Source organism: Gopherus evgoodei, chromosome 2 (assembly GCF_007399415.2).
Source record: "Gopherus evgoodei ecotype Sinaloan lineage chromosome 2, rGopEvg1_v1.p, whole genome shotgun sequence".
Classification (NCBI taxonomy): Eukaryota; Metazoa; Chordata; order Testudines; family Testudinidae; genus Gopherus; species Gopherus evgoodei.
The window spans coordinates 36,193,415-36,209,564 of NC_044323.1; the positions used below are offsets into that span (position 1 = coordinate 36,193,415).

Sequence of the window (16,150 nt, forward strand, 5' to 3'; positions counted from 1 at the left end):
ATGTATTTATTTGGTCAGAGAGAGAACCAAATTGAGAGGTTGACTCAGTAGCCCAGTTAGGGAACTCACCATGATATGGTTGACCTGGGTTCAAGTCCCTGCTCCAAATTAGGCAGAGTAGGGATTTAAACCTGGGTGTTCCACTTCTTAGGTGAATGCTTTAACAACAGAGCTATTTTGGGACATTTGCTAGCCAGTGTGCCCTAAATATTCCCTTGTTGTCTTGCATATGGATTAGGCCTGCTCAGCATATGCCTATAGGATCACATCACACATGTGAGATAAACTGGGCATTTCACCGATCTGAGAATCCCACCAGTACTGGGGCATGCTCTGCACAGTCAGCACTTAAGCAGTTTTGTGCATGCCCACCAGTGGAAACTTGGGTGCCTCGGGGAGTTTATCAGCAGAAACTTAGGTGTCTTCAGAGATAGGCGGCAGCTGAACAGGTATTTTGATAACATCATTGGTGCCTAAATAGCTTTGTGAATATAGTCTGTTATTCTCAGTTCTCTGTCTGTAAACTGTGGATAATAGCACTTTCCTACCACGCAAGCTCTCAGATACCATAGTAATATGGGCCATAAGTACTTTAGATGGATTGACCACTCTGACTTTAAACAGTTGAACAGTTGATGAACAGTTTCTCCAGCACAGAAAGTCTTCTGCAAGTGGATGTTTCGTTTTCAGGGTCATCATGGAAAACAATCATCCCAGTGGAGGCAGCATCTAGAACAGGGGTAGGCAACCTATGGTACGCATACCAAAGGCGGCATGTGAGCTGATTTTCAGTGGCATTCACGCTGCCCGGGTCCTGGCCACCAGTACGGAGGGGCTCCGCATTTTAATGTTTAAGAAGCTTTGTTTAAAATTACATTTTAAAACCCTTATTTACTTTACATACAACAATAATTTAGTTATATATTATAGACTTATAGAAAGAGATCTTCAAAAAATGTTAATGTATGACTGGCATGCGAGACCTTACATTAGAGTGAATAAATGAAGACTTGGCACACCACTTCTGAAAGGTTGTCGACCTCTAATCTGGAAAATTGTTTTTATGAGCACACCTCCCAACCTGCTAAAGCACAAATATATGACATTAGCCTTTGCAATATATATTGGGCACATAATGATGAACATAACACAGTAATAGAAGATGCGGCTTGATAATGGGGACTTGACTTTTAAATATGCTAAAGTTTTCAATTACCTCAATTTTGGTATTTCTGATGTTGATTTGTGGTGCTAAAATCTGGAAGATAATACCAGGTTTGTGTGTATATATTTGTGGCTAAAATGAGTGATATGCCCAGTAATAGGTGTAGCGTGCTTACAAGACTAATGACAATCCTGTAATCAACAATTTTTCCTCTATAACTCAGGACCTTTGATCAAATGGATACAGAATGAGATATTAGACACTATGCACTGATTAAATCATCTTTTGAGCTTTTATCTTCAGTCTCTTTGTACTGTTTGGCACGTAAAGTGATTCAGTTTCTTAGTCATAATTTGTTCAGCTCATAGTAAGTTTCCAGCTTTGCTGTTTACCTATTTTCCTTCAGTTTTTGCCGGACATGATTGTTTTCAGGATCATTTTGAGAGTTAACTAAAATTTTAATGTAAACAGAATTTCTTTCTTTAGTGTCTCCAAAACCTAATATCAAGTTAGGGGGAATGAGTGAGAGAATTCCCTAGATTTTAGCAGAGCACTCAGGAATTGGGAAATCTTCAGAGCTCCACTAGAGAGACACCAATCTGTATGGCCTTGTTGATTTGAAATCTGATAAGAACTTTCCTAGAAAACTGCACTTAAATGTGCTTCTTAGAAATATGCTAACATAATTTCAAATCTAATTGTAGTCTGAATTTGAGAATTGTCAAATGGCTTAAACTGCTATGTTTTAGTCTGTCTACACTATCACTTATGTTGGCAAAACTTATATTGCTCAAGGATGTGAAAAAACACACCCTTGATCGACATAAGTTTCACTGGCGTAGTGTGCACAGCACTATGTTGGTGGGAGAGCTTCTGCCACTGACATAGCTGCCGCCGCTGCCGCTCTTTGAAGTGGTTGACAGTAGAACTCTCTCCCGTTGGCGTAAAGCAGCTATATGAGCGTTCTTACTGCAGCACAACTGCATCGGTACAGCTGTAAACTTGATAGTGTAGACATAGTCACAGAAACTTGGTGTAAAATCAACTACATTTCAAAAGATCGTACTCTGACAGCGATGATTATTTTGTTGCAAAAAGCAGAGGCTTTAGCTTTCACTGAACACTACTCATCTGTACCTGTTTCTGCTTTTAGTAGAAGCTTCTGGTAGCATTTTGGTTCCTCATTTATAAGGATTTTTTTTTGTTTGTTTAGGCCCCTCTGAGACTTATATGGGAATAAGATAGCGAAACACTATCATTTCCTTTTCTTTTGTCTCATACAGACTGGCCTAACTTTCTTCATATCTTTTTTCTAGGCAATAGGAGAAAGGTATTTGAATTCATGTTCAGATTACTCTAGTCTGGATACTTGATAATATATTTTCACAATAAATTATCATTCCTTCTTAAATAACTTTTTTTCTTGATGAGTTCTGTATTTTTATGCTTCCTTGAATACTGTTTCTACAATATTCTTAATTACTAGTTGGAAGGCAGGTGATATCAGAACTGTGGTGAAGCACCCTGTGTCTGTAGGGTGACAGATTCTCTTCAGGGGTAATATCCCATCTGTGAAGGAACATGGGGAGATGAAATGTTCTCTAAATAAAAAACACATGTAGTCTACATTTTTTTTTCTGCCTGCTAGAAGTGGATTGTGTAATCCTGAGGTGCCGATTTAACATCGGAACTAGCACAAAGAATTGACAGATACTATTTGTTTTTTACGTACACTATAAGCATACACTATGCTAAACAAGTATTGGAAAAATTGTACCGAAGTATCTACAGACTAAAGGCAAAATGCGATACGACAGAGAATAAAACAGGGTAGTGTTTGAAAGGACAATTTCTCCTTTGTGTGAGATCAAATTTTGCTGATTTTGGACTAATGAAACATACAGTGCTGTCAACTAACACAAAGAGAGTCTACCCTATTCTGAAAAGCCAAGGAAACTGAATGTTATAAGGAATGCTGTTAATATAAAAAGGATTTTGTTTTTGACACTGGTCTACAAGTATAATAACTTTTTAAAGGTTTGCCTATGACAGTGGTTTTTGTGTAGATGCAGTGTGTATGGAAACTTGTTTTTTCAATGGTTTGTGTATCCACCCACAACATACCTGCTGTAAATGTATTTGTCTCTCTGGATCTGAGTTTTTAAAAAGTTTTCTTTCTTTCTTTTTTTTCTTCTGTCCTTTGCAGTATATTGTGGAGTGTCATGGAATTACACTTCTTCCCCAGTTTTTTGGCATGTATCGGCTTACCGTTGATGGAGTTGAGATATATATGATTGTAACAAGAAATGTGTTCAGCCATCGTTTGTCTGTTTATAGAAAATATGATTTAAAGGTAAGAAATAACTTTGGATATAAATAATTGTTAAAGTAGTTAAAATCGCTAAAGTAAATATTAACTGTTCTGTTGAGTGTTTTAGATGTTGGTTGTTGCAAAGCACAATCAAATCTATTAAATGAATATTGTTCAGAAGTTATATTGGTTACTTCTAAAATAAAGAAAAGTGTAGTTAGCTAAACCGGAAAACATTTTTATACAAGTAACGCCATTTAAGCTGTATCATGCATGCTTTAAAGGAAGTGGTTTAGCAGAGTATGTTTGCTAAATGTAACTAATTGTTAATGGTTGAAACTAAAAACCACTGTGAAAATGTAATAATAATAATGTAGTCCTTCTGTTTTCTATACTCCCTTGATCAACTTTGTGGGAGGCCGCTGCTTATTTTGCATAGGGCTTTTTGTAACATTTTAAGAGATGTAATTCAAATAGAAATAGCTGTCACTTGTATAGTTTTCACAGTGATAGTTCTTTTGATATTTAAAAGAAATTAAGGTAAAAGAGTTGGACCAAATGCTACAGTACATAACTTTTGGTGCCTGGTACTTCTACCCAATATGTTACACCTGTTTTCTAAAATGTTTGGCTACTATTGCTAATTCAGCCAATATTTAATATATAATACTTAAAATGAATTGCTCAAATGTATTTTTAAATTTTCTTCCCAAAGTGTCTCTTTATATTTCTAAACATTATTTATAGTAAACGTCATTCTTCTTTGAGGACTTGCTTATGTTGATTCCATTCTAGGTGTGCATATGCCCACGTGTGCGGTCGTCGGATATTTTTGCCGTGGTGGTATCCATAGGGCCAGCTGTGGCACCCCCTTGAATGCCATGCTCGTGCACTGGTATATCAGGCGCCACTGGCCCTGGGCCCTCTCAGTTCCATCTTATCATCCATGGTGGTTAGTTGGCGCACCTTCCTTTGCTTAGCAAGGGCCAGCGATTTTTTCCTCCTTTGGACTTTGTGCCTTAAGACCTTGTGTATAGTTGATTCTTCAGTAGTTAGTGCTAAGTATCTGTTCAGTGTTTAGTTGTTAGTAGTTAGAGTCCCAAGAGGGACTTTGCCCCTGACAGGGCATGCCCAGATCTCTGGGGTTCAAGCCCTGCACAGACTGTAACAGGCTAGTCCCTATTAGTGACCCCCATGGCAGCTGTCTCAAGTGCTTAGGGGAGCACACATGAAAGATAAGGGCCATATCTACAAAAGCTTTTGGCCCTGCATGCAGAGGGAGTGGGACATTTGACTTAGGGCCCTCCTGATTGAGTCTGCCCTCCACCCGGCCTCTGAGCCATTCCGGCATGATTTGCCAAGCACTTCAGCATTGGAGCAAAGTGCACCCCTGGCACTGAGTTCTATTCTGAACCATTCCTTGTCACCGGTACCAAAGAAGAAGGCCAAGAAGGAACTGAGAGGGTATAGGGCCAGCAACGCCTGAAATACCAGTGCATGGACGCAGCACTCAAGGGGGTACCATAGCTGACCCTACAGATACCACTAAGGCAAAAATCTCTAACGACTGCACCCGTGAGTGCGCATACACCGAGAATGGAATGGACATGAACAACACATCTTGAAGAACAACAGTTATAAAAGGTGGGTAACTATTTTTTTCCACACATTTGACTACATAAGTATGTCTGCAAGCTTATTCAAAGATTGTTACTTAGTACTGTATATTACTGAGAGAAGTGTCATACAGCATAACGAGTCATCCCTTGCACCCCCACCTATTACGGACAAATAGCTACCTGGAAAAGGTGTCATATGAATGTTTCGTCCAAGCTGATTTCTCAGAACTGACTAACAGTTGTTCAAGAACTGACTCATCAGTGTCTAGCATTATGGCCTCTGTGGGAGAGAGTAAAACATGAGAGGAGATTACAAAGGGGAGAATGGAAATACTTCTTAATTGTGCTATGGATGCACGTGCTCTCTCCTCTCTCAAATGGAGATGCACGTTCATGCTGCCCTTTAGCCCATCTTAAGTTAATTAACTGACACACCATATTATGATCAGCAGAGATACAGGAGTTTGTTCTTAACCAAAAGCGCACACATTTTGGGAGCCCTCCAAAGATATTTTAAAGAATGAGTCAGTAATTTGTTGGCGGAATTAGAGACGGGTGATTTATAAAAGATTTAGAGGCGGGTTCAATTTAGATAAGCATCCAAAAGTCCAGATGCTTAACGAGTGATCTTTGATCAGTTCAAAATAGATTTTATCAAAAGATTTCCAATACTTCTTGGCTTGACCATGTTTGAAATATGAAGAGAAATGCTCTCCTCATTTTATATTCTTGTCTTGGTCAAAACTTGGAAATACATTTCAAGTTTGAAGCCATTACTCATTTTATTTGAACTGGTTTGCTCATCTGTAACTATCACCTTCCTTGTCAAACCAGTAGTTGGAATGCCTCCATCACTCATGCGTCACCAAGTTGGTCTAATTTTAGACAAAACTATCTCAGTTATGGGTAAGGGTTAGAGTGGACATGCAGTCAACATGTGCCATAATCAGCCTTGTTTCAAAAATGGGGTATTTGGTTTCTGTGTGTGCTGCTTGGTTATTTAATATTATGTATATGTATTATGGGACTGGTGTTTCTTCTTTGATTTATTGCATTTTTAAGTGTTTGTAGGGTTACCTAGAGTGCTCTGATAGGAACCTCCTATTATTATATAAACGTGTCATTTATTTGTATTGCAGTAGCATGTGGACATCCTAAGCTATGGCTACACTTGAACTTTTGAAGTGCGAGTGTGGTCACAGCGCCAGTGCTGGGAGAGAGGTCTCCCAGCGCTGCACGTAAACCACCTCCTCATCGGGTGTAGCTTGCAGCACTGGGAGCCATACAAGCACATAACAAAAAGAAATTTTAAAGAAAAAATCAATCACATTTAGCATTTCTGTAAATAGCATTTGTTGCTAGTTATTTTTCCAGAACTTCTGTATTTCTGTTAATTTGTCCAGCTGAAGGAGGAGAGGCCAAAAGTACCTTGGTGGTGATGGGGAAATTCTTGTTTCAGAGGCTAGGTTTATTCATAGGATGAACTTTCACCAGACAAATTTATAATGACATTGGACATAGTAGTAGTAGAGAGAAAATAATCATTGTTTTCTAACTTTGTTTAATGTTACAGTGCTTGCAAAGTCTATGGGAGCAGAGTCCACTGTATTAGCTGCAAGTTTTCAAGACATACCAATTTAGAATTTACACATCTATTTTTCTGCTTTGGATTACAAGGAACATCTAAGGTTACTATAGCTAAAAGAGCTGAGAGACAAGGGGTGGGATTTTCAAAATTACTCAGCATTGGCCTAACTCTGTTCCTGTTGAAATTAGTAGTAAAACTCCTATTGACATCTGTTGGAGCAATTAGGCCAACACTGAGCGCTTTTGAAAACTGACACCAAAAATTTGGTGTAAAAAATTTTTCAGTTTGATTACTTCATGCATTTGACCACATTCTGTATATAGTCAATGTCCCCAGTTGTTTGTGAATGCCTTTTGCACAGCAAGAGGGAAAAGACAAATATTTTTTATAACTAAGAAAGTATGATTGTAAAATCACAAAAGTTGGCAAGATTAAGAGGCAAAGACAGTACCTAAAACTAAATTTAATTGATATTGTTGCAATGAGCTTAATTTCAAGTGTCCCTCTAACTTTAGCTTTTACAATTTTCATTTTTTATTTGTTTGGTTCTTAACTGACCTTTCTTTCTGACAAGTAGCCCCTGGAAATGGATGGGAGTGATATGACACAGAACACAAAATAAAATGTGTAACTAACTAATTCAAAGGGCCTTTTTTCAATATTTTGGCTGCTTATGATGTAGTGTAATGAAATCCCTGCTGAGTTGCCATATAATATAGTTAAAGGCGCTGTCCATACATCTGTTTTATGCATCCAGCTCCCCAGATATCTCTCCAGGTAAAACATTGAAGTATTTGGATTTAAATTGCGTGTAGAGAAAGGTAAGGCTATGAATTTTGAGGATCACTAGAGATAGTGTTCTCCTTTTCAGCATTTCTCCACACTGCATACACAATGAAACAAAAATAGAGCCAGTAAATGCTTTAGATCTTGTGGGGCTGTTGTCTGCATGCTGTAGAAACACATTAATTATTTGTCATCCTTACCAGTATTTATTTCCTCCATTGACTACTGTGTGGGAGGTACATTCAAAGCACTTCAGAAGGACAATCCTTGATCCAAGGAGCTCACAATCCAGGGAACATCCCTTTTTTGTCTCTTGCTGCTTACTCAAAATGCACAAGCATGTTTGCTCACTAGTTTGAGCAAAGACACTTTTAAAACAGCATTCAAAACCCCTTCATCAAACATAGTTAAATCCTACTGGTAAAGTCTTGATAAAACCACTGCTGATCTCATATTTTTTGCTTTTCTTTTTAGCTTTAGAGCCCCTCTAATTTTATATTTCATAGTACTGCTGTAGGGTGCTTTTAATGCTTTTGTTTGTACTTTCTAATATTTTAAATACTACACAGTAATTCATTTTGTAAAGCATCCTGCATGTCTTAGCAAAGTGTTGAAATAGTTTAGTTATTATCATGTATTCTCCAACCCATAGCGACACAGTAAAATATAGGCATACAAAATTTAGAAATCTGTCAAAGAAAATGAGCCTCCCAGATGTTGTCTTACTAAGATGCAGTAGGATGAGATCTGAGGAGAGAAAACACAACAGGGGGAAGAGAATGGCTGTCAAACACTCAGTGATTTAAACGTACTTCGTCCCCTTCATGTGTGTCATCCTCTATCCTCTTCAAAATATTGCAGCAAGCCAAACTACCTGAGCTGTTTGTGGCAAAATAACCACTTTACTACATCTCTGCCAAACAGTCCTCAGGTTCAGGGCATAGTTTTGCCAACCCATTCTGTGCCCAGTTCTGGTCCATTATCTTAAAAGTTTTTTAAATTTGATTTCCTGTTACGTGCACATTTTTAGATCCAGTCTTTCTGTTTCAGGGCTCTACTGTGGCTAGAGAAGCCAGTGACAAAGAAAAGGTATGGTGAATTTGCATGTCTCGTCCAGTTACTTAGCTGCTAACCCATTTTAGGACGAGTACGATTGGTGCTCTTGTGCACCTAACCTTTCTTTCCCCTTCTGTTCTACTGCTCTTTCCTCCTCTTTTCTCAACTCTTCTTCACCTACTGAAGCCATACGAACAGTCCATTGCTGTATCGTGAGATTATGACATCAGAGGTAAGTGAACTAATCCACCTCTTCTTCTCCACCTATCCTCCCTTTTTCCTCCCCTCTTCCCAGCTCCTTCTGTTCCTGCCATGTGAAAAGCTTATTGTTGTGATTGTGGTATCGGAAAGTTTTTTCTTGCTTCCTCCCCTCTTTTTTTTCGTGCCACTTTTCATGCTGTAGCCTTGTGGATAATCCATTTTATCTGATAGAAATGACATCCTTTCTAGTGTGACTGTAACATTAAGAGACAAATTTTGAAATGTGGGCACCTCCACTTTACAAGTAAAGCCTGTATTTGTGTGTGCAAGCTAGATAACTGCGATCCTGTGACAGACTTGTATGCATATGCAGTTATGGCTGTTGCCCACAAGACAAGTTCCCACTCATTTTTTGTGGGTACAAGTTAGGGATCAGCTACTGAAAATGTTTCTCTAAAAGTAAGATCTCCATTCTCTATTCCATCTCTCCATCAATGTCTTCTCAATTCTTTTGGGCACTTCAGGCTTGTTGATTTTAAAATAAACTTAATTCTTAAATCTTTTTTAATTACAAAACAAAATTTTGATCCACATTTTATTAATGGTTTAACATCTGTAATCAAATGCCCTGACTGAATAATAGATATAGGAGCAATTGTTGCAGGTATATATTCCACTGAATATTCCACTTATGTTAAATATGACCTAGCCATTTGAATTTCAAAATACTGGAAAAGATTAAGAATGCAGTCTGCTTATTTTCTTGTTTTCGTAAGTAAGCTCTAAACTTCCCCTTCCCCCGGTTGTAAGGAATTCCTGAATTATATCGCTGTGTGGGATCACATAGCAGCGTGGGGTCAAAGACCTTACTTTGCTTTGTCTCAGGACCCACTTTGGTATTTTGTTTAAATGGAGCATTAGTTACGGTGTCCTCTCTGGGCTTTGGAGCCCTTCTGTGTAAATCACACTGACGGCACTGATGAGTTGGAGATGGACGTGATCAACTGCTGTAGCAGTGAAAGCTACTAACGGCACGTCATGACTCAAATAGAGGCTTTTGTTTTAGACCCATGAGAAACTCTCTGCTAAGTATTATTTTTCTCTCCCTTCCAAGAGGAAATGACTGGACAGTTCAGATCCTCATGCATTTTCTTTCAGCATCATCCATTTCGCAGCTCCCAGATGTGATTTGGAATCATCATGACAGCCAATATCTGCATTTATCTCCCTTCTGCAGGAGATCCTCAAGACCACAGCTTGAACTGTCTTTATTTTTCTGGTCTATTTTTATTTTTATAGCACAACCATTCTTGTTTTCAAACCTTAGTAATTTAACCCTCCACAGTTTTGGAATGGCAGCTAGTGCACAGTGAAGACATCTGCTGTCAGCGCTGTGATAATTTAATATAAATGCAAAAAAACCCAACATCCCAGTATGTTAAAATAACACTTGAGATAATATAAAATCAGACTATCAAGGATATTCAGATTTCAATGGAGTCTTAACTCTGCGTGTCCTCGTGTTGTAGAGAGTCTGTAGAATATTGGTTTACATCACATGGGGGAATATATCCTGTTGGTACAAATACAGTTAGTATCTGTTAGGACTCTCAAAAACACTAAGCATTGACCTAACTTTTCTCCCACTGAAGTCAATGATAATTGATATTAGTGGGAATAGAATTAGACCAATTCTGAGCACTTTCAAAAATCCCGCCCATAATCCTTACTTTAACATAGGGTGAAATCCTGGCCCCACTGATGTCTGTCATAAAACTCATTGATTTCAGTAACACCAGGATTTCACTGTTGATTTCTAATAGTTTTTCCTTATTAAATGGTAACCTGAAAAATACAAATAAAAATGCCGCCCAAAAAACCTGCAGTTCACATTTAAATGGCTGAAATGGTCCTTTTTTGAAAAAGGAATCTGATTTGTCGATTGTAGATCAAAGCAGGCCTAGTATTGCAGCCAATTCAGTGAGTGTTGTGAGCAGAGAGCGCCTGCAGCATCAGGGCCTGAGACCAAATATTCTGCAGCTACAGCATCCTGAAAGGCAATGTGATGCACCAATAAAATGACAGATTAGCACGCTATGTACATTTAAAAAAATAATTGGCAGGGCTCAGGCAGAATCTAAGCTTTGCAAAAAGAACAGCATTTCTTGGATCCATTTAAAAACAAAGTTTAAGTTTTGCAAACGGTTCTGATCAATGGAAAATTTTCATTTTTATTTTGTTTTACATTACTCTTTTTTCTATGAACACCAGAGTCTGCCTGAGCTGGGTCAGTTTAAAGGGGCCAGGAGAATATACTGCAATCTTCTTTCGATCTTTACCATAGATTCTTATAGGATCCAAATCACTGTGGTATCTAGATGACAGTATCTTCTGCTTCATGCATTAACGTCCTGCAGTGTTTTAACCCAAAGTAATTTTATTCATATTTAAAGGTTACTATTTAAAGTGCAATCTTTTACATCTCTGAATGTGTTTTACACAAAATATTTGTTTTATATCTTTAAGTAGAGTAGTAGAATCTGGATTATATGTGGGTGAACCCCTATGTGGATCCTACTGCAGAGTCAAAGCCTGGGTATAGTATAAAGATTATATTGGCATGAGTTTGTGATGGCTACATACTTATGAGTGAAAAAGGTAAACAATGCACAACATTACTTATTTTCTGTTTTGCCACAAAATAGAAAGCATATTAGAAAAAAATTTCTAATGATGCTGAGTAGAGAAGGAAACAAATGTTTGGTGATGTCAGATGCTTCTTTAAGAGAGCTAACTAAAAATGATACTTTTAAAAACTAAATTTACATCCACATTTTCAAAGGTTGCATCTTCAGTAGGAGTAGAGTCTCAAAATACTCTTGAAAAATGTAAGTGTGTCTGAAAAATTGTAGTTTAAAAAGAAAAGTGAGCCATTTTTAGTTAGTTCTCATGGAAGCCTCTGATATCACCAAAATCTGTCTCCCTCTCCTGTTAAGTATCTTTAAAGAAGTTGCTTAACTGATTCAACCAAAAAATAAAAGTATCTCACACCTTATCTGGTGTGGTAACTTATTTGCCAAGTTTTATCCTGATGCTAATTAAAATCACCTTCTGCAGTAATAAAGCCCTGAAATTACATTCAGAATGAAAGACTCACAATTAATAATGTATTCTTCATCCATCCATAGATATTGTATCTGAGCAACAAGGAAGTATTAGAGAGAGGGAAGAGGCTTTTGTGGTGAAGACTTAGGGCTAAGAAGTCAGGTCTTGCTACAGATTTATTATGTGACCTTTAGGAAGTCACCTAAGCCAGAATTTTCAAATGATGATTAAAGATAGGCTCCTAAATTCACATTGAGGCACTCAAATGAGGAGCTTGATTTTGAGAGTTGCTGAGCACTAACAGCTCCCATTGAAATAATTTTGTGCAATTTCAGTGGGAACTCTAGGTCAACATCATTCAGAACTGGGCGTGTTCAGCACCTCTGAAAATCAAGAGAGCTAGGTGCTTAATAGGGAGTCAAAATTTTAGACACCCTAGCTCAAAAATGTTGACCAAAATGGTGGTGATGCTCAATATCTTTTTCTGTACATCTTTCTTCAGCAATTACAATGCCTGTAAGTAAGAGGAGATCTGTTATGCCAAGAACTTTAATGCACCAGGAAAGTAATAAACCACTAAGAAAAGCATATTCAATCTCTGTCTCTGATTTTCTACTGTAAAATAGTCGTCATGAGTCAAAAATTATTTTTTTCTGGAAGAGGGGCCAACTGGAATGACTAATTATTGAGAACTTTATTGCTTCTGCACCATTCTCAATTTTTCTTTCATTTGACTTGTCACACCTGTTTAATCTCCTGATGTGTTAATGATAAGCTCTGATGTTGTCATTTTAAATATTTTGTGATCCAATCCCATCTCTTAGATTTCACCTTGACACACAATTCTTGTGATTTATATTAGGAGAGATATTTTAACAATAACATCATCACTTACATGGCAACAGGTATCATAACATACATTTACAGATGTCTTGAATTTTAAAAGAACAGTACATTTCAACAGTTGTCAGATTCTGACAGCTGCTGATTACTTTTTTATTCCTTAATTCTTTCTTTTTTTAATAGAGGGCATTTCCTATTCATGCCTCGAACAGTTTTGCCCTCTCTAAGTGAGACAGGGATAATGTGGAACTCCCTGGTGGTCTCTCTTTCACAGCTGTGCTGCACTTCCAGTATGACATTAAATTAGTAATTATAGCTGAGTGTAGTACTTTTTACTTCTGACAGTCTGAGTACACTGCCAGCAACTGAGCTGCTCAGCAGGGAATTTGGAGAAGAAAAAGAAAACATAACTGGACTGTTTGTTCCTTTCTTGCTAGACAACTTTCAAACAATATTAGAACTAGATGTTAATATGCATTTTTATGCTTAATCTTCTAAAATCACCGTATCACTGCTTGAACTGATATATACTTTTACTCATAAAACAGTAACTAGATCATGAAAGCATAAATGTACTAATTAAAATGACTATGGGTTTGCTTTAACCTAAGAACTTTTCCATTGATGCAGGTTTTGGGGGGGAAAAAATGTTGCTGTTGGCAATTGTAGATGTTTCTCAGCTATTATTACTGTTGGCAATTCTAACTCAGTACAGAAAAGATCTGGTGATTCTTGGGAATTGTACGTGGCGCCCATGCACAAGCAATTCTCTGAGGTTGGACACTTTACCTATTACAATTTGAGGGTTACATGAGAATTAATGTCTGGGTATTACAGTTACCCATATATACTCGTTCATTAGCCCGTTTGTTTATAAGGCCACCACCCAAAATGGATAGGTAAAAATAGCAAAAACTGTTTGAGCCTTTCATAACCTGACCCTATATTTCAGGGGCTGGAAAACTTTGGCTCCCAGCCTACTGGCGGGTCAGGACGTTTTGTTTACTTGGAGTATCTGCAGGCCTGGAGCCCCTCAGCTCCCCGTGTCCGTGGTTTGCTGTTCTGAGGGGCTCCATGCCTGTAGACACTTCCGATAAACAAAATGACAATGTATTAGATGTTCAGTTCAATGATTCCATAGAGTTTAAAATCATCAAATTTTGGTGTAGACCGGTTTATTAGCTGACCCCCGCTCTTTGGTGCATCACTTTTTTACCAAAAATATTCGGCTTATGAATGAGTATATATGGTAAGTTATTACATCCAGAAATATCCTCCATACCTGCTTTCCAGCATTTCTTTTGGACCCTTTAAATTACAACATATTATAATTAATTACTACTTTTGTCTGGTTCCTGAGGCCACAGTTATAAATGAGAGAGGAGGGATTGTAACATTAGATCATAATAGCATAACAGAGTCTTATTCTGACTCTTCAATTAAAGGGTATTTTTATCTTTTGCAGTCAGTAGATGAATAGTTAAAGGGACTTCATCAAGTTCCAAAATATGACCAACTTTTTTCATTATTTCAATTCAAAGTTTTGATAATTCCATAATAATATTACTTATTTCATCTGAGGATTTAAAAGTGCTTTACAGACATTAATTAAGCCTCTCAACATACCTCTGAAGTATGTCTTAGACTCATTTTATAGATGGATACCAAATTGAGGCACAGTAAGGTTGTAATTTGCCCAGGGTGTCACAGTAAAGCAGTGACAAAGTTACAGTTAGAAGTGAGTCCAGACTCCCATTCCCCTACTCCAAAAACTAGATTACACTGCCCTGTGAAATTTCTTTACAAAGCAAATTATTTAAAGTTTTTTGCTTAGACAGGTTTTTTTAAAAGACTTATGCTGGGAGCCCAGCACTGATTTTGTGTGTGTGTGTACCTGTGCACAAAATGAAGAGACAAAATAGCAAGAAAAATCTAGTTCAGTATCAAGAGTTTGTTTTCTTAAGTAAAAAAAGACTTAAAAAAAATTGAATTACATCTTGATTATAAAATGTACAAAAGGAAAAGGAAAGTTAGAAATCGCTATTATGACAATTACATACCCATGCCACTGGAATTCAGTCATTTGTTTCGAAAAATAAAAAATAGTAAAAGAAAAATGTATAGAGCAAAGATTTGAAGTAAGTCTGGATATGCAGAATCTCCAAAACTATGCCTTCATTTTCATACAACAGAAGAGCTAGTGCTTATTTTTAAAACACCAGAATATTGTGAAGATGAAAATTCAAGGGAATTAAATGGTTTCTCATGGCTTCAGAAATTCTAAAGTAATTAGAATGTAGTATATGATTTACTAAATCTAGTACTTGTAAAATGTTCTAATGACTCATTCTTTGAATTAGAAATTAGTAATCTTAAAGCCTGATCCAGCTAAGATTTATGGACCTACTTGACTTTATGCATTGTGAGACTTCAGTGGGACTAATCACAGCAAAGTTAAACAAATGCATAAGTCTTTACAGGACCACAGCCTTAGTTCTTGTTACTACTGCAACTCAAAGCACAAATTAGAATATAGCAGGGTTTTTTTTCTAATATAGGGTGTAATTTTGTACTGGACCTCTGAGTCACAGCACAGAAGTCGCACTCAGGGGAAGACAGAACTAAAGTGACTTTAGGATACCTTTTGTGGCCTTATTCTGGGATCTTCTGGTGGCCAGTGTAGCCTCCAGCATAATTTAGGCAGCTCTTGGAGCTTGCCTACATTATGGTAATCCAAAGTAAACGGCATATGGCTGGCAATGCTGCCCAAAAACTTGGTAGTGCTATGTCTTGAAGCCCCATCTTTCCCACCATTGGCTCCACCTGTGAGAGCCCTGCTTTTGCAGTGTTTGTGCCAGGGGAATTCTCCCTTGACCAGATCCGGGGATTCTCTAGTCCTTTTACACTGCCACAGTTGCTTCCAGGGACCAGGCTGTGCAGAATTAATCTTTCCCATTAATTTTAGCAGCATTTTTTCAGGAAAAAAAGAGTCCCTATGCAGCAATTTGATATTTTTCTCCCCAGGGCTGTAAAATTACTGAAGTCCATATTGATTTAAAAATTAAATTTAATATAAAATAGAATGAAACAGGTGTTCTTTGAGTTCTGCTCCTTATCTGTATTCCCCTGTTGGTTATGTATGTTCTCCATGCACACAGAGTCAGAGCAGTGACCATTGGTCCGTGCATATGCCCTTGCCCTCCTTCTGTTTCCAACTGAGGGCATAAAGGGCGGAGGAAACCGACCAGCTTTCCAATTACTTCTTATTGCTGCAGAGCTTTTATCGGAACCTCCAGTGTCTGTAGCTCTCCTTGAATTTCCTTGAATCTGAACTATTTCAAAGATTGCCATCAATGCATTTTGTATATAGTTCTTCATAGTTAATAGTTCTTCTTTGAGGAGTGTGTCTGTAGGTGCTCTACTTCAGGTGAATCTGCCCCTGCACCTTCAATCGGATAGTTTCAGCAGCAGTGCTT

At 37.7% G+C, this 16,150-nt stretch overlaps 1 protein-coding gene across 5 annotated transcripts in view; it reads left to right on the top strand.

Annotated features, from left to right (window-relative positions):
* Positions 1-16,150, top strand: part of PIP4K2A (phosphatidylinositol-5-phosphate 4-kinase type 2 alpha) — a 210,484-nt gene that overhangs the window by 170,030 nt on the left and 24,304 nt on the right. For 4 of the 5 annotated variants that reach the window (XM_030550381.1, XM_030550382.1, XM_030550384.1 and 1 more), the window contains 2 exons: positions 3,372-3,518; positions 8,520-8,558. In XM_030550381.1, coding sequence (XP_030406241.1) covers positions 3,372-3,518; positions 8,520-8,558 — 186 coding nt within the window. The remainder of the gene's footprint in view (positions 1-3,371; positions 3,519-8,519; positions 8,559-16,150) is intronic. The other variant, XM_030550383.1, reaches the window with a different exon arrangement.